This window comes from Pteropus medius, unplaced genomic scaffold (assembly GCF_902729225.1).
Source record: "Pteropus medius unplaced genomic scaffold, Ma_sr-lr_union100, whole genome shotgun sequence".
NCBI lineage: Eukaryota > Metazoa > Chordata > Mammalia > Chiroptera > Pteropodidae > Pteropus > Pteropus medius.
In genome coordinates, this window is record NW_024343578.1 from 5589341 (window position 1) to 5608097 (window position 18757).

Below are 18757 nucleotides of genomic sequence, written 5' to 3' on the forward strand. Positions count from 1 at the left end.
AAGTTTTGAATTTTTATAAAATCTGATTTATCATTTTTTTATTTATGAATTGTGATTTTGTTGTTATATCACAAACTCATATTCAAACCTAAAGTTATACAGATTATTAATTTTCTTCTAAATGTTGTCTAATTTCACATTTTATACTTAAGTTTATCATTAATTTGGAGTTAATTTTTGTATACAGTATGAGGTATATGTTAAGATTCATTGTTTCTGCATATAGATATCCAATTGTTTCAGCATTATTTGTTGAAAAGACTATCCTTTCTCCATTGATTGCCTTAGTATCTTTGCCAACAATTAGTTGACTACATTTGTATCAGTCAATTTCTGAACCTCTTTTCTGTTCCATTGATCTAAGCACCTATCTATTTTATGTCTTGACTACATAGTAAGTCTTGAACTTGAGTAGTGTGAGTTCTAGTTTGTTCTTTATCAGAGGTTTTTTGTTTGTTTGTTTGTTTGTTTTCATTCTAGTTCCTTTGTCTTTCTGTATAAATGTTTGAATTAGCTGTTGATACATTTTTTTTTTAAAAAAAAGCGTGTTGAGATTTTGATTGCAATTGCATTGAATCTATCGATAAAATTGGGGAGAATTTATTTAAATCTTTTAAATTTTACCCACGTTTTATAGTTTTCAGCATATAGGTTCTATACATAGTTTGTTAGATTTGTACGGAAGCACCACATTTTTGGCAATATTGTTAATGACATTGTTTTCAGTTTAAAATTCTGATTATTCATTGCTGACATACAGGTATATGATTGACTTTTGTATTTTGAATTTATATCCCACAAACTTACTTAACTCACTTTTAAGTTTTAGGAGATTTGGGGTGGTTTGGGGTTTTTTTTTGTTTGTTTTATTTTGTTTTGTTTTGTTTGGTGGGGTACATCTATATAGACAGCACTGTCATTTGCAAATAGGGACACTTTTATTTTTTTCTTTCCAGGCTGTATGCCTTTCATTTCTTTTTCTTTCCTCATTCCTCTGACAAATATATCCAGTACAATGTTGAATAGGAGTGGTAAAAAAAAATAGGACAATATTTCCTTTTGGTGTCTTACTATTAAGTATGATGCTTGTAGGCTTTTTGTAGATGCTTATTATTAGGCTAAGGATGTTCTCTCTAATCTAAGCTTACAGTTTTCATTATGAATATATATTGAATTTTGTTAAGTGCTTTTTCTGCATCTATTGAAGATAATCATGTGAGTTTTCTGATTTAGTCTTATAACATGTACTTTATGATTAATTTTCAAATAATGAATCAGCCTTGCACTCCTTGGATAAAATAATGAATCATCCTTGCATTCTTTGTATTCCTTGGATAAAATGTATTATCTTTTTTTATGTATTGCTGGATTTGTTTTGGTAATATTTTTTGTAAAGATTTTTTTCAAGTATGGTCATAAATGCTATTTGTCTTTATTTTTCATTTTTTTTGTAATATCTTTGATTTAGGTGTTAGGGTTATACTGACTTTATGAAATAAGTTATTTTCTTGCCTCTATTTTCTGGAAGAGATTATGGAGATTATATTTTACGTCTTCATTACTTGTTTGGTAGAATTCATTAGTGAAAACATCTGAGCTTGGATATTTCATTTATGAAAGATTTTTAACTGTAAATTTGGTATTTTTAATATATATACAGGACTATTTAGGCTATCTATTCTTTATTCAGTTTTGGTGTTTGTGTCTTTCAAGAAATTCATCCATTTTATTTATGTTGTTGAATTTATTAGCATAAACTTGTTTATAGTATTCTCTTTCTCTTAAGAAGCTTAAATTGCTGATTTTGGATTTCTTTTCTTCTAATATAAGCATTTAATGATATGTATTTCCCTATAAACAGCATTTCAGCTATTATCTATGCATATTTTAATGTATTTCACTGTCATTTTTATTTAGTTAGAAATATTTTTTAAATTTCCCTTGATACTTCCTTTTCAACCATGGGTGATTTAGAATGCTAGCTTCAGGAGCTATTATTAAGCAAGAGGTGGAGCTATGAGAGTGTGTCAGTTGCTTAGTAAACTGTTGCATATTTCTCTGTCTTGAAATTCATAATGTCAATATCATAATAGCTCTGAGATGTCTGGAGTAAATCAATCTATTTTTCTACTCAATCCTCTTCTCTTCCATCATAAAAATGGAGAATAGTAATGATTTTATAAGATTTTAAAAATGAAATAATATACAGAAAACAATTATGGCTTGGATACATGGTAAATGGTCAATAAAAATGTGTTCTTACGATTTATAATAGTTGTTATTGGTGGTATTGTCATTGTTTTATCTTTAAATTTATTTCATTGACTCCAAACTTTAAAAGTTGGGATAGTTATGAAAAGAAAAGAAAGAAAATCCTGGGAATGCAAAACTATAAAAATCACAGAGATAAATATAATAAGCTTTATCTGTTTTTATTATTATTATTATTATTATTATTATCATTATTATTATTATTTATTGTTGCTTTATTGTAGCGTATTGCACTACATCTTAAAAACCTCCCACTCACTTTGTCTACCTAAACCTACCTCCTAAGAATCAATATCATTGGTATCCCTGGGCATAATTAGCCATTTACAAGTGCATTGCAAAGAGAATGAGACTGCAATACCATGGAAGGTGCACCAACTATGAACAAGAGCTCAGGACTCAGCATGTCTTAAGCCTTCTTCATTCAGCAACATCACCAAGGAAGTGCTGCATACTCAGAATTCAAAATCCCCTCCTCCCCAGTTACTTTCCCTGGTTCCTTTGGTATCTTTGCAGAAACTTCATTGACACCCTGCTTTTCTTTTCTTAAACAGGCGGGATCTGCATTGCTCAGTCTGTGAGAATCCCCCAAGAGCGCAAAGACAGGACGATTGACTTTGATAGAATTATCAAACAGCTCCTGGACACCCCTAACTCCAGAGCCGTTGTGATTTTTGCCAACGATGAAGATATAAAGTAAGGACATGTGGTGAAATTCATTAATATGCATGTTGCAACTTTAGGAGACAGAAAGATCAGGCTACTTGCAGAGAAAGGAGAAAAGATAGCAAAGAATCACATCTGTAATCACATATTAGCTAAGTCTGAACATACTTTCTACCCCACATGTAATTACAGTGAACCATGGAAGCAGCAGTGTGTTGCTGTCATGTATTTCCCACCTATTAACAAAGTAATGTATTCAATTACTTATAAAAAGAGAAAACCACTAGACCTTTTAGTTTCTTTTATTAAAAATATATCCAAATGTAACAGACTTTTATCTAAAGAATGATTCTTCTTAATGTAAAAGAAAAATGTCATAATTCTAGCTTATTGCTCCTGCTTTAGACTCAATATGTTCAAAACCATGCTTGTCAAACCTTAACATTCTCTAACCTACTTTTTCCTCTCTCTTTCTTTACCTTGATAACAACTTGGAGTAAAAATTTGATTGTAATCTTGACTTTCCCTTTTTCCTCATGTGTTGCATTCTTGGCCAAGTCATGTAAAGCTAACCTTTAAAATGTTTCTAGAACAAAAATATCCCATGCTTTCTTTTCTGACCAATACCACTCTGGTTCAGAATCTTTACTTATTTATTTTAGAATAAATAGGATTATATCTGATTAAAACCTTGAAAACTATACAAAAGATCTAGGTAAAAAAGTTCCATCCATTTTTTTCTTTGGCTAACAAGTTCTCTCCAGATGCAACTTCTAATTACCAGTTTCTTATATATTTCTAGAGACAGTCTATTATTTTAACACAAATGGTCACATGTTGTGTGTACAGCTTATTCTGCTCTCTGCTAGCTGTTACGTACCATTTTATCATGGAGGTCCCTGAATGTCAGTACCTGTAGATCCATTCATTCTTTTTAATAGCTATGCAAAATTTCATTTTATATCTGTATTATAATTTATCTACTTCCTTATTAATTGACATTTAAGTTTGATTACAAATTTTTGCAATTATAAATAATGCTGTAATAAATTTTTTTACAAATTTGTGTACATAAATATAAATATATACACAAATGATATTAACATATAACATATGAGTATATAATACAAATATAACACAAATATATAATAATTTACAAATATACTATTTTATGTTAATCTTATAAGTATTTATAGTATAACTTCTTAGAAAAGAAGTTTACAGGACAAAAACATATCCCATCTTAAAATATGTGTGTGTGTGTGTGTATAGTCTTACAAAAAAGTTTTGCCAGGTTACATTTCCATTGATGTGAAAGAGTTGTGTCAGTTTTTATTAAATCTTTATTTGTCTTATTGTTTAAAATAATATGTCATTTAATTTGAAGGTAAATGTCTTTTATGAAGGTAAAGTTTAAGGGCCCAAGCCATTATTACATTCTGTTTGGATTATTGCATTGCCATCCTGACCAGCCTCCCAGGCCTGTGTCTCTTCCTATCATGTGTATCCTAGATACTGCTTCTGAATCCCTCCATCTTGCTGATATTAAGTTCTGATCATGGTGGCAAGACTGTTAAATAAAAAGAATGTTAAACTTGAAGTTGGGATACCTGAAGTTTTTATGCTACTTAAATGAGCACTGTCTCATCATGGACAGGCTCCCACCCCCTTCCTGATTCCTGCTTCTCACCTTCCTGAAGCCTCAGTTATCCCATTAATACAATAAAAAGAATTTTGAGCTCTTCTTATGGTGATCCAGCTTTGTCCTACTTCTAGTCTTATTTCACTCCATGCTCCTTCATGTTTTATGCACTGCAGTCACCAGGGTCATTTGTGTTTCCTCCTTCCCAGGTCTCTGTATGTTATCTTTCACCTGCCTGAAACATTCCATGCCCCCTCCCCGCCCCCGAACACACTTTATTACTTTAATGCCATCTCTACTGTTGCTAAGAGAAGAGTTCTCTGAACAATGCAGCTTTGTCAAGTTCTTCATATTTTATGTCACTGATATTATTTTACATCATTTGATTATTTAAGTAGTGTTCATATTCTTCACTAATATATAAGCATCATTAGGGCAGAGATGATGTCTCCTTTGACTTCTTTTGTATTCTGAGTCCCTATCACAGTGCTCAATACATAATAGATGCTCAATAAATAGCATTCAATGAATGAATAAAATGCCTAGTCAAATGCCCACTATTTAATAATTTAAATACAAACTTGCTTCTCTGAACCTTACAATGCCTTAAATGTGGTCCTATTTCAACATTTAAATCTCACCTCCATTCACCAAATTTTCCACCCCAAATGCATGATTCTGGTATTCCAACATGTCCTAATTGCTCCACTATCATGGCCTTTGCACATGATGTCTCTTTTCCCCTTCTCTATCTGCTGAAAATGTGTCTGCTCTTCAAGGTCTATTTCAAACATGCCCTTCTCTGTGAAGCTCTTTCTGATCATCCCTTAAAGGTATTATTTCTCTCCTTACAAAAGCTGATTCTGTTCTTCCTAGGGCATTTTCTCCCCACACTTTATGATTTAGTTATTTTTTAAAAATTTATTTTCATAATATTACCCTTGTCTTTCTGCTCCAGTTTTTTTCACCTCTACTGATGCCTTTCTTAATCATCTCATAAATCTTTTCATACCTATTTTACACATTTTTAAAATATGTGACACATTGATAAGATGTGGCTTCATGTGTATTTTTAAATACACTGCACACAGTACATAAAGATTTTACTGTAGATAGCTATGGTGATTAGTTAGTTTTAATACACTTGATTTGCAGATAGTGTGAGATTTTAATTTGGGGTATAAAAATGTATATAATCTTTTCAATAGCTGTGCTAACTCTTTTTGTGTTGGGACTTGTTTATGTGTTGAATATTACATACTTTATTTCATAGTAGTGATAGCAGTAATAGTTTTCAGCACAGTAGTAAAAGTCAAGTGCATATATATGCTTCTTCCCAAACATGGTCTTAAACACACAGATGTCTGAAGAGTACTAATGACCTACAATGTTATGTTATTTCTGTTTTCAGAAGATTTAGTATAGATGGAAGTTTTTGAGATTTCTTAGTACATTAACTTCAAATATTTGTCAGAGAATAGCAGTAAGAAGACATTAACATCTCGATTTTGAAGCTAAGATAGGTGCTAAATCAGTCATGGATACAGATAATTTGGGTTTTAGACAAGGGTGGATTCTTTTTCTGGAACATTTTATTCTGACTTTAGAAGTAACACATGGCTATTTTAAATTCATTGGAAAATGTGGGCAAGTTTTTGCTGTTGCTCTTTAATTAAAGGAACTCTTATGTTTACTTGGCACCCTGGTTATCTAGAAAACTTGAAGGTTAGAGAAAATAATCATAAACTATAATTTTAAATCTATAAAACTTGCAATTCCAACACTCAGAGATTAACCACTGATAAAATACTAGGTTAGTGTTTCTAATAAAGTTTTCTAAACATACATCAGTTTTCCCCCAACAGAATTGGGATCGCATTAAATTTTACATATCACTTTTTGTACCACAGGTATTTTTAAATGATCTAATCATATTTATCTTAAAACATAAACCCACATTTTTATATAAATTTATTAAGGCGAGCATCTACTTTTTGTATTTATGTCAATTTCATCTTTCTTTATTTGTCTTACCTGGTTTTTCCCCAACATTTTCATTCTCTTTAAAACTCATTGGCACCAACTCATTATATTGTTATTGTTAACAACAAATTGTGTCCATATTTTTTCTGATAGATGATAGATAGATAGATAGATAGATAGATAGACAGACAGACAGATAGACAGACAGATAATCATTCACTTTATTTAACTAAAAAAAATTCCATTTCTTCCATCACTCCACCCCTGTCTCTGGTACCCATATTTTTCTGTTTTCTCATATGACCCTTCATTTTTACCTGCATCTATATGAAAATACAGGTAATTTTTGTCCAGCTTTCATTATATAAGAATTGAATAACCTTTTGCATTTTTTTAAATTTGACTTTTCTTTTTTAACAATATCTTGTGGAAACCACACTAAGTGTATTTTTAATTACTCTCCAGTGTATTTTTAAATGCTCTCCATTCATCCTTTGGATGTACTGTCATTTCTTTAACCAGTTCCCTATCGCTCTGTATTCATGTTGTCTCTAGTAATGAACATACAATTTCGACAGCATTTTTGATCATTTCCTTTGGATAGATTAGTAGAAGTGGTACCTCTAGGTCAAGAGTATAAATAATTGATTATGTTTTATTTTTATGAAAGTAATAAATGTATAAATTTAAAAAACAAAATATGAGTAAAATACTTTTGATACAAAACAGTGGTCTCCTGCTCCATTCCTCCATACTCTTTAGTTCTGTCTTCTTTGAACAGCTGTTTTAATTCTTTAAGCTATTTCTTTAGGTCTTATTTGCATAATGTACCTATACTGTATTCTTTGAATTATTAATTTTAAATATTATCTTTTAATTTTTTATGTTAAGTAGAATTTGGCCCACATAGACCTCTCTTATTCTCCTAACATTATTCTACCAGAATTTCATTTAATGAAAATTAATGTTTATATCATAGTTCATATATGAAGCGATCTGTGAGTTTCATCATTTTTCTTAGACACCACCTTCCTGAAATCCCCATGTTTCTGGTTTATCCTAGACTAGTCTCTACTATATTAATAATTTTTTTCTTTCTGTCTCTCTTTCATTTTTATTCATGGTTTACTTCCTCATTTTGCTGGAACCATCCTCCAATAACTTTCTAATAAACAGTAAATTAAAGCAAAACATTTTTACCTTTTGTGCCTAAAAATGTTCCTTTTCTGCCTCCACATTTAATTAGTAGTTGAGAATTTAAGGTCTGGACTCATATTTACTTTTAAATACATCATGCCTGGCACAGAAATGATTTACAGCAAACAGCTATGGTGACTAATAAGTTAGAGGACTAGTAACTTGCAGGGAGCCTGAGGCCCTAATTTTGGATGGCAAAATCTGTAAGACTCTCTGAGAATATATGCTAATTCTATTTGCATTGAAATTCTTTGTGTATTCAATATTAGAATTCTAGATTATAAAATATTTTTTTTCTTCAGAATTTGGGAGACATTGCTCCATCATTCATCATCTTTTTTGTTTCTCTGCTTTTTATTTTTCTGCATGTATCCTGATTTTCTCTTAAAAGCTTTTAGAATATTCTCATTACTTCTAAAAATCTTAAATTTTGTGATGTGCTTGATTTTTCCTCATTATTTTGTTGGGTGAACCTTTTTTATTTGGAAACTCATACTGTAAATTTCTTGGTTTTTTTCTTCATTAAAAATATTGTTAGAAACATTTCACTCTGTTTTCTATCCACATTTATTCTGGAAATGTAATTAGTTGGATGTACATTTTCCTGAATTCATTCTTCAAGACACTTATTTTTTTTTCTGTTTATGTTCTACCTTTTTATTGTTGTTTTGCTTTCTGGATCATTTTCTTCATTTTCTTCTTTATCTCTTCTAACATAATGTTAATATTTTTTAGCAGCTAAGAGCTTTTCTTGTCATTAGTTTTATCTTGTTGTTGATTATAGATATAATTCTCATTTAAATTTATTTTGTTGTTGTTGTTGTTGATGTTCTTTTTGATATGTTTTCTCTGCCCTGCTCCACACTGGTTTCTTTTACCCTCTTAGATTTTTTTTTTTTAATTGGAGATTTTCCACAATTATAGATATTTTCTGGCAGTTCCCTTTTGAGTAAGACTAAAAAGTTCTATGTACATGTCAACTTAAAGGGCTTTCAGTGGACTGGTCAGGCATCCAGTTGGCCATTAAAGGATCTCTCTGTGTCAATATCTAAAAACCTTTTTCCTGGGGTGGTTCAGATTTTTCTGGGGCAACACACCCTTGGTTTCCAGAATTCTGTAAATTTACTAGATGGTCTTACAATTTTAATACATAATGGTAACTTTAACTTCTCCCACCCCTACCATTCTCATATTTAACGCACCATCACTTACCCACAATCTTCTGCTGTTTGGATTTTCACAATATCAGAACCCATTCCTTAAATTTTCATTAGAAAATTACCATTCCATATCCTGCATGGGAGAAGAAAATTTGGAGTTTTTGCCATTCCATATACAGTCTTCCAAGCAATCATGCTGAATTTAGCTATGTACATCTGTGGTACTTGGTACCTCCAAATCCTGAGAGGCAAACAAACCACTTCTCCTGTGATATTATCCACCAGTGTTGTTTTAGTTGTAGCTTCCTCTGTTCTACAAATGCAATTGCTTCTTATCCATCTCTGTTCTTCCAAAAATATTATGTAGTAACTTTTCCATAAGTAACTAGTTCTCTTTTTTATTTTATTTCTTTCATTTTCCAATTAAACTAGCTCTTTTACAATGAGAAGTATACTTTAGTATCATAAGTAACAAGGGCAAAATACTTTTTATATGAAAGTTAAATTCTACAAGTAAATCATACAAATTATGATTGATATTCAAATACTGTGTATTTAAATTTTAGTATTTAAATACATTGTTGCCCTTATTAATTATATAATATTTTTATTTATAAACAAGTGTTGTACATTTTTTCAAGCTTAACATGGAGTTCTGTTCATTTGAGTAATTAATTTATGGCCTTTCAGTTAGACTGACATATTGCTTTCCATAAATGACATATACCACTAGCAGTGAATGAGAGTGCTCATTTCTCCAGCCCCAAGCCAAACTCACAACACAACTCAAAACAAAGCAAAAATTTTTTGGCCAATACAAGAAGTGAATTTAATATTTTGTTCTAATTCTCATGTTCCCCCTTTCCAATATATGTGAATGACCAGCCTATTGGTTACTTATGTTTCTCTTTTTAACTTTGACTTTTAATACTCTTTGTCTATTTTCCTTAAGCTGCTTTGATAATTTTTCTTATTGGTTTACAAAATCTCTTTATATATTAAGCATATAAATCCTTTGGCTTACGTATTTGCCATTGATTATTTACTTTTTGAGAAATAGTGGCCTGCTTCCCTTCTCCTTTGTATACATTCAACAGCTGCTCTTTATTATAATATATATTTTCATGTTCCTTTCTACAGGCAGATCCTTGCAGCAGCCAAAAGAGCTGACCAAGTAGGCCATTTTCTTTGGGTGGGATCAGACAGCTGGGGATCCAAAATAAATCCACTGCACCAGCATGAAGATATTGCAGAAGGAGCCATCACCATTCAGCCCAAGCGTGCAACGGTGGAAGGTATGGGTTTTGTTGATTAATGCTAAGAGATTGGTTGGTGCAATGTAGGGTGTTTAAAGCATGTGTCTCTTTGAGAGTTTGGCATTTTGACATCATTTATGCAGATAGTTTTAAACTTGTACCCATGAAACACAAATGAGGCCATGTATTGGTCTGTTCTTTTAGTTAATATTCCTCTTTTGAAGAGGAATGTTATTTTCATAATAATATCACAATTAGCATATATTCTTTTTTTTTCCATTATGCCACAGGAGCTTTTTGAGAGGAGAGCATTACTATTAATAAGAAGTAAAATAATCACACAGTGTACGTAAATGAGCAGCAGTTCTGAGAGAATATTGTCCCTTTGTAATGTATCCATTAATTCCATAGTAGGATGACTACAGTGGCCCTTTTCCCCATTACTTTCTAGGGTCTCTCCCAGCCCATTGAGCCTGGGATTACATAGCACACCAGCGCTTTCAGGCACCAACACACCTTGCCTTCTTAGGTCTCTTGTTCTTTTTCTTGCATTTCTAAATGTTTGCCTCTTTCTCTTGCATTGCCTTCCTTACTGCTATAAAGATTCTTTGAGAGGTAGAAGGAAGAGAAGGCGTTTATTGGCATCTTTCTGATCTAACAAAAGTTGCTGATTACAATTTATATTCTCCTTTAATTTGAAAAGAAACATTATTTCTAAAAGAAGACACTGCAAAGAAAAGGCACTCCTCTGCTAGTATCCTGCTTTGTGTTCCTTTTCTGACAGGCCAGGTCTCCAAAGATTTCCTAAAACATGCTTTGCACATTAAAAAGAACTCTATCTTCTTACTCAAAAAGGGATCAAATATTTGCATTTCTTTCTATTCTGCCTCCACTCCAATCTAATTAATTATTCTCCCCAGAAGGCTGCACGGTCTATATAGGCCTTTTTAAACAAGCCTAGTTGCGGTTCTGTCACTGTTGTCTTTCTATGTTATCTGGGGAGATAAAGATCCCATGAGTCTCCTATGTATTCATTGGGAGACTTTGAACTAATTTCATTCCTCAATACATGTCCGGAGAGGATTGCCTATCTTACAACCCAGACTGATACATTTGTAGATGGGCTGCAAGTATAAAAGATGTTTTAACTATCTGCACTCCTTTCAGTCAAAATGCTTGAGTATTTATGGTATGCTTGCTCTATGCTAGGTTGGAAAAACAAGATGAGGACGTAATCCTTACGCTCGGCACTTACAGAACTGAGTGAAAGTGTCAGAAAATAGCCAATGACTATATAACGTGCGAAACACCATAGTGAAGTACAAAATAGACACCACAGGGCACAAAGGAGACACCGTAGGGGAAGATCCTGAGAGGAGGTGAAACATGAAGGGATAACTTGGAACTCATCAGTCCGATGTGAGAAGAAGCCCCAGGAAAAGCTCCCAACACAGTAGACAGGAACAGAGTGAAGAAGCAGAGCGCACTGGGGTAATTGCAAACAATTCATTCTGTAACATAGTTCTTTATGATAGCCATCCTAAAATTCTCTGGTTCTTTAAAAAATTTCTTATTTACGGGACTTAGGAAAATGCTTTGCTCTCCTAGAGTATACTATTTGTCTTTGGGTGTCTACTTAGACATCAATTTTCCTTGGAAGCCATCTGTGACCATTGTACCCAAGCCAAGTCTGCGATGAGAGCCTTTTCTATTGCTTCTACAGCATCCTACACACCTCCTACCATCGTAATGCCTCTTTATTTGTCTCCATATACATGCCCCCTACACACCCACTACCATCATAATGCCTCTTTACTTGTCTCTATCAGGAAATTTATCTGTTATGAACCATTGTACCCTCAGCATCTAGATCCTGATATGGCAGATGCTCAAACAGATTTTTAGGTGGTTGGATGTGTGGATGGATGGAGAGGAATCATAGACTGCAAAAGGGCCTGGCACAAAACATGGTTGAAAAGTACACCAGAGCTGGATTATGAAGAGTCTTGTAAACTGCACTATGACATTTATACTTTATTCTGAAAGTCTGAACAGCATCTGGGAATATACGTGGGATATATCAAAGGAGGTTAGTAAGCTCACTCAGGTGACTCTGTGGACTGAAATATAAGAGTTAGGTGAGAATTAAAGTAAAACAACACGTTGTAGTATCTCTACTCTGGTCCTCTCTTCCTAAGCTATAGACGCCACATAGACATAAATTCCCATACTCTATAATTACTAGCCCCAGTTTCAAGATATTTCAGGAAATTAGTAAACACCTCAAAAGTTTAATAAATTCTTTTAACAATACTTTTTCCATGGATGTATAGGAATACACAGAGTTATTCAATCAGATACAAAACCACATCTTGAATCTGCCAAAAAAAAAAAAAAGTGGTCGTAAACTATGAAATGGGAGAGAAGCGTTGTTGTCAATAAAAGTTATTACTGGAATGTGATGAAGTGGCAACACTTCATTCAAAACTCTACACTGCTAAAATAATGAGGATTTTCATTTGGCTGTTTAGAAATGCTGTGACTTCTATCTAGTCATTGTCTTCTGTATTGCTACAAAGTATAGCCAAGATTTATTGACTAATATAGAAGATGGAACATCAAGATTGTAGCTATATAGTTACAGTGTCACACTCCTAAGGAAGCAAAAAAATGAATGCATTTTATTGCACCAAGGTTTCTGAACAAAGCTATAAAATATCTCAAATAAAACTATCAATGGAGCATATTCTATGTGGGCAAGTAAGTGTTCATCTCCTATTTATTTTATTTGTTTCCCTTTTGGCAGATGTTTCATATTGGAGTCTACTGGGGTGGAATATCATCTAAATGCTTATAATACTGCTATATCTCTATATCTTTGTATTATATAATACTATACATTCAGATGTAAATAGGAAAAAGCCAATCGATAATCAACATTTTTTTTCTTTAGATCCATATATTGAACGTGTTTAGCAAACATCTGAAATTTGGGCTGGTCTCTTCTGTATCTGCATGTATCATTAACAATAAATTTCCTGAGGCCATGTACATTGCTCCTGTGAGAGTAGTGTTTATTTTCTTTTATCTTCTATCTGTATTTATTCTTCATTTATTAAAAAAAGAGGGGAGCAGCTCTGTGTTTGCTAGCCAAGAGTATCATTTTTCCCCTTTCAGTTTGACGATACTCGGAACTGTGCCCGTAAAGGTCGGCTGTGGCCAAGCTGGCTTCCTAGCACTCAAGGGAGATCTCAGAATCTCTCCAGGACTTGGCAGCACTCCTCCAGCTCCAGAGCCAAACCACTTCTGTGATTTTTAGTTTCTCCACATTGTCTAATGAGCCCGGGAATCGCTGACATATTCTGTCCTTCTGTTGCCCCATTAATTAGGACTCTCAGTCATCCTCTCCAGCCCTCAACAAGTCCACAGAGCAAAAAATGCCTAAGTCGCCTTCAACTCTGTCTTTCAAAGAGCATGGCTTCTCTGAATGTAGGCTATCCTAGGCATACTCTAATTATAGCCAGTAGAGATCATGGACCAATATTTTTTCGTCTGTGTCGTAATCACTAACGTTAGGATGCTAGTTTAATGAAGGGTGAATTCTGGCTATTGGTGATGATTTTCAAATGGGTCTGTAGAACAGATTCAGTCCTGAATTAAATCTGCCATACGTGTAGGAAAAGACAAAAAGTGCTCTGGCACCTAGCATGCAACGGTTGGTTATTTCATGCTTTCTTACTCAAGATTGAAATGAATGCTGTATTTTTCTCAAGCCAGCAAGATCAAAGCTAATAAAGACCTGAATCAAAATATTTCTGGCTCCAACTTAGATATATCCTACTTTAGCCTTCTCTGATCATCTGGAATGTTCTAAACACGTCACAAAGTTTTGCTAGGTGAATGGGAAAAAACACCAAGAAAGAAACTATTGCCTTGAACCACAATACTATTTCTAAGCGATGCATATACCTTTGAGACCTATAACCTTGTTTAATAAGAGAAATTAGAAGATTATATATTCACTGTCATGATATTCACTGAATCTTTCATAAATGTTTATAAGTTCTACCACAGAGGTCCCTAACCCTCAGGCCATGGACTAGTACCCTAGTACCCGTCTGTAGTCTGCTAGGAACCAGGCCACACAGCAGGAGGTGAGTGGCAGGCAAGTGAGCGAAGCTTCATCTGTATTTGCAGCCACTCCCTAGAGTTAGCATCACCGCTTCAGCTCCACCTCAGATCATCAGGCATTAAATTCTTATAGGAGCACAAGTCCCTGGTTCCAAAAACTTTGGGGATCACTGCTCTAGTAGAGTATTAGGCACTGACTTAAACAGTTATGGCGGGCGATAATCTAGACCAAGCCCCTGCTCTCATGAAGTTGCTATCTTAATGTGGAGGTGGCAGGTGATAAAAAATGTTATAAGTAAGAAATATTAAGATAATCACTCTAAAGCACATTTCTTTAAAGACCAACTTGTAAATAGTGGGGGAACAAGAAGAGAGACCAGAAAAACAACATATCATGCAAGTCAAAATAAAGATTGAGAGAGTATAGATGTAAGTAACTAGCTCTAGCTTGTTCTAGATTCCTGGCACATATTTATATCAGATCTTTTTACTGCCTAAAATCCATCAAGGTTTCCCATTTCTCTATTTCTTATTGATCTGAGAGTAATTTTTTTCTTCAAAATAGATCTTTAATCTTTTTAAAATAGTTTCTGTTTTTCCCAGAGATAGTCTACCCTCCTAAACTAAATTCATTGCTCCCGCAGTCCAAAATGTGCCATGTATCCTCTTTATGGCAAACAGCAATCATACTTGTCTTGTTCATATACAGTGGTCACAATTATAATCTGAATCTGAATCAGTGCCTACAGCTTTTAGATCCCCTGTGATTTTCCATCTTTATTTTTACACCCTTGGCATTTACTAGAGGACCTAGTATATGGCAAATTTTAAAAGAACTAAATTTATCTTTTCCGTCTATTATATCTGTAAGACCTGAATATGCAAGGACTGCATACTTGTATAAATTTGAAGTTTTCTCAAGACAGGGAAATAGTCACCTAAAATGGTTTATAACTGTGGCTGTTCAAGCTATTTAATAAAAAGATGCATTTAACCCTCCAATTCCAGATCTCACCAAAAATTTCAAACATGGGTTTGTACACTTTTTCTTTTCTTCTATTTTAAGTACCTCTTGCCATCTTTGTTCATCTTACCTTTCTTTTCAACTTTGGAGAGACTTCCTGTACAGGACTGGTACAATGGCTCAATTTGGCAATTTGTTGAAATGTTACAAACATACAAGGAAAGCCTCAGCTCTGATTCCCCAGAAAGTAGAAAGTGCAGATAAGGCCGCCTCTGTTTGTCTTAGACATTCCCGTGAGAACTTCCTTTTCACACTGTACTTCTTGTACTAATAGAATGGACTGAGAAAGGGAAGGCAAATAAATCAGAAGAGTGAGAATATCTGTGTGAAGAATAACACCATCTTATTTTTAATTTTGTGATATTTAAATTTGAGATTATTGGCCTTGACCAAGTGGTAAGAAATGTAAACAGAGAAATTTGTAATCCAAATGTCTAAGGAGATCTGAGGACAATTAATTTGAAGTTGCTTTATATGTATTCAGTCCCAGATTTTGAGCCATGCTGTCTCTTGTCTGACAAGATTAATGTTGTTTTAACTGTTTTCACTTAACTGACCACCAATCATTTTCTAACCAGCAAGTATGTAAACCAACAAGACAATATTTGGTATGTTTGCAAGATATACTGTTGGATGCCCCAATACACTAAACACTCACAGCTAATAGTCTGGTCTCTAATTGTCCCATCAGTTGAATTTTTTGCTACCAAGAACTAGCTATTTTTTATGCTAATTGATTTATTCCAGTAATATATAGGTATTACCATAATTACTTAATGTAATTAAATTTTATGTAAACCAATGAAGTGAGTGGAGAGAAAAATAAAGAGAGAGATGAGATGCTAGTTCAAAGAAAATGAACTTGGATTCTTTGGAAAGATTTGGTAAAAGTTTGTCACTATTAGTTTCAGGCAAGACAATACTAAATTTGGAGAGAACTCATGAACATTATAAAAATACTAAACTTAGATTACTATATAACTACCTTTAAGTTTTAATTTCACTTTAAAGACCACAAAAGTGAATTCTATGTAGTTCAAAATTATGACAGTGGGCCAATCGGGTGATGTATAGTCACAAAAAATACCTTGATCCCACATCAGACGATTGATAAGTGACTGCGTGTGTGTGTGTGTGTGTGTGTGTATTTTGTATTAAAACATTTAGTATAGTTACACATTTTTAATTACTAAAATAGAAATTTTTGATTAACTAATTTTGGATCCCAATTATATTTGATTATAAAGTTTTCAGCATACTTTCATTTGGGCTTTCCTTTTTTCTAGGATTTATTTTTCTCAACTGCAGGTGAAAGATTTCAAATATATTACCCTTAAGGTCCCTTCTAGAAGGAACATTCTGAGAGCGATTATTATTTATGCCTACTGACTTTATTTATGGGGGTCTATTTCTGGGCTCTCAATTCTGTTCCATTGATCTATTTGTCTATTATTTCTCAGAAACCATATTGTATTGATTATTTTAGCTTTAAGGTAAGTCTTAAAGTCAGGTGGCATCAGTCCTCTGACTTTCTTTTTCTCTTTCAGTGTTTGGCTATTCTGGATCTTTTGCCTCTTCATATAAACCTTGGAATCACTTTGTTAATATCTATAAAATAACTTGCTGGTATTTTTATTGTGATTGTATTGCACCTATAGATCAAGTTGGAGAGAACTGACATCTTGGCAATATTGTCTTCCTACATGAACATTGGCTGTCTTTCCATTTGTTTAGTTCTTTGATTTTATTAGTTAGTTAGCATTTTACAGTTTCCTTTATATAGATCTTGCACATATTTTGTTAGTTCATCCCTAGGCATTTCATTTTTGGGGTGCTAATACAAATGTTACTGTGTTTTTAATTTCAAATCCACTCGTTCATTATTATTCTATAGAAAAAAAATTTAACTTTGCACGTTAACTTTGCATATTGCAATCTTGTTATAATAGCTTATTAGGTCCAAGAGATTTTGTGTGTGTGTGTGTGTGTGTGTGTGTGTGTGTTTGGTTGGGTCTTTTGGATTTTCTATATAGATGATTATATCATCTCAAACAGGGTCACTTTAAGCCTCCACAATTTATATAACTTTTTTTTTTTTTACTTTTTTTTGTCTTATTGCATTAGCAGGGACTTCCACTTTGATGTTCAAAAGGAGTGGTGAGGGGAGATATCCTTGCCTTACCTCATCTTAGTAGAAAAAGCTTTGAGTTCCTTACCCTTAAGTATGCTGTATATATAATGCTGTGGTTTTTTTCAAAAAAGAACCAAAAAACAAATGTAGACTAAGATAAGTCATATTACCATAAAATAAAAATTCAGATAGCTTCAAGAAAAATTTTTACCTTCACCCTATTTGTAAATATTTATCACCATGAGTAATATTACTTTTGTTAAAATTTTACTATAAAAAGAAGCCATTTCAATAGCCTTTTTATAAGAATTATAAATTACATGAAAATATTCATTCAAGAATTATCTTTGAAAGAAAAATGTAAGCTAGGGAATACTCTTACAATTGTGAAATCAGTATAGCTTGTGTTTCATTGATTGGCAAAAAATTGTGAGAGAGAGATATTTAAAATTTTAAACAAATACCCTACCATGTTGGAATTAGAAATGATAGATAGATAGATAGATAGATAGATAGATAGATAGATAGATAGATAGATAGAATGATAGATAGATAGATAAAAAGCAGAATGCTAAAGTGTCTTAATATAACATTTTTTCAGGCCTCAGAGATATGACACTGATAATACCACTTGGGGATCCCACTGAATTAAAACATCCTATAGTGTTATAGATCTTTTCCTTAACATAAATCATGACTTTTATGTAATCTTTGCCCAGCTGAGATTTGATTGTGTATGTAATGTATGCTCAGAGTTACAGGCTATTCATCCAACTATGTCACCAGCAACTTTCCTCCCTGAGTCATCACATTCAGAAGCTTTCACATCATAAATATACCTCTCCCTTTCCTTTACCCTCTCCAAAATTGTTTTCTGTGTTGTCACATCATCCTAAATATTTCTTTGTATCATAGAACTATAGGTAATGGGCTGTTGAATGTGGAAGAAAATCATTAATTGTCGGTCAATTAATAAATGTTGACTATCTACTATCTCCCAGGCTCTGGTAACTAAAAAGCAAAAATCCTTATCCTCATGGAGAGTTTTCTCTAGCAGAGGGAAACAGATAATAATCAATAGGCACAATAAATAAATAAATAAATAATATAAAATGTTAGCATGTGCTTAATTATATAGGTTCTATCTCTTCACTGATATTCTCATTTTTTTTTATCAGTTTACTGGTTTCCTTTAGTTCTTTGTCCATGATTTCCTCTTTAGCGTTTTGAGCATGTTTAAGACTGATGATTTAGAGTGTTATTCTAATAAGTCCAATGTCTAGGCTTCCTAAGAGA

The 18757-nt window shown here is 33.0% G+C and overlaps 1 protein-coding gene across 1 annotated transcript in view; it reads left to right on the top strand.

The window, feature by feature from the left end:
• LOC120606347 (metabotropic glutamate receptor 7-like) overlaps positions 1-18757 on the top strand; it is a gene marked incomplete at its 3' end in the record, with an annotated part of 556936 nt that overhangs the window by 388714 nt on the left and 149465 nt on the right. The window contains exons 3-4 of the mRNA XM_039867571.1: positions 2826-2967; positions 10060-10214. Of these exons, the coding sequence (XP_039723505.1) occupies positions 2826-2967; positions 10060-10214 (297 nt within the window). The remainder of the gene's footprint in view (positions 1-2825; positions 2968-10059; positions 10215-18757) is intronic.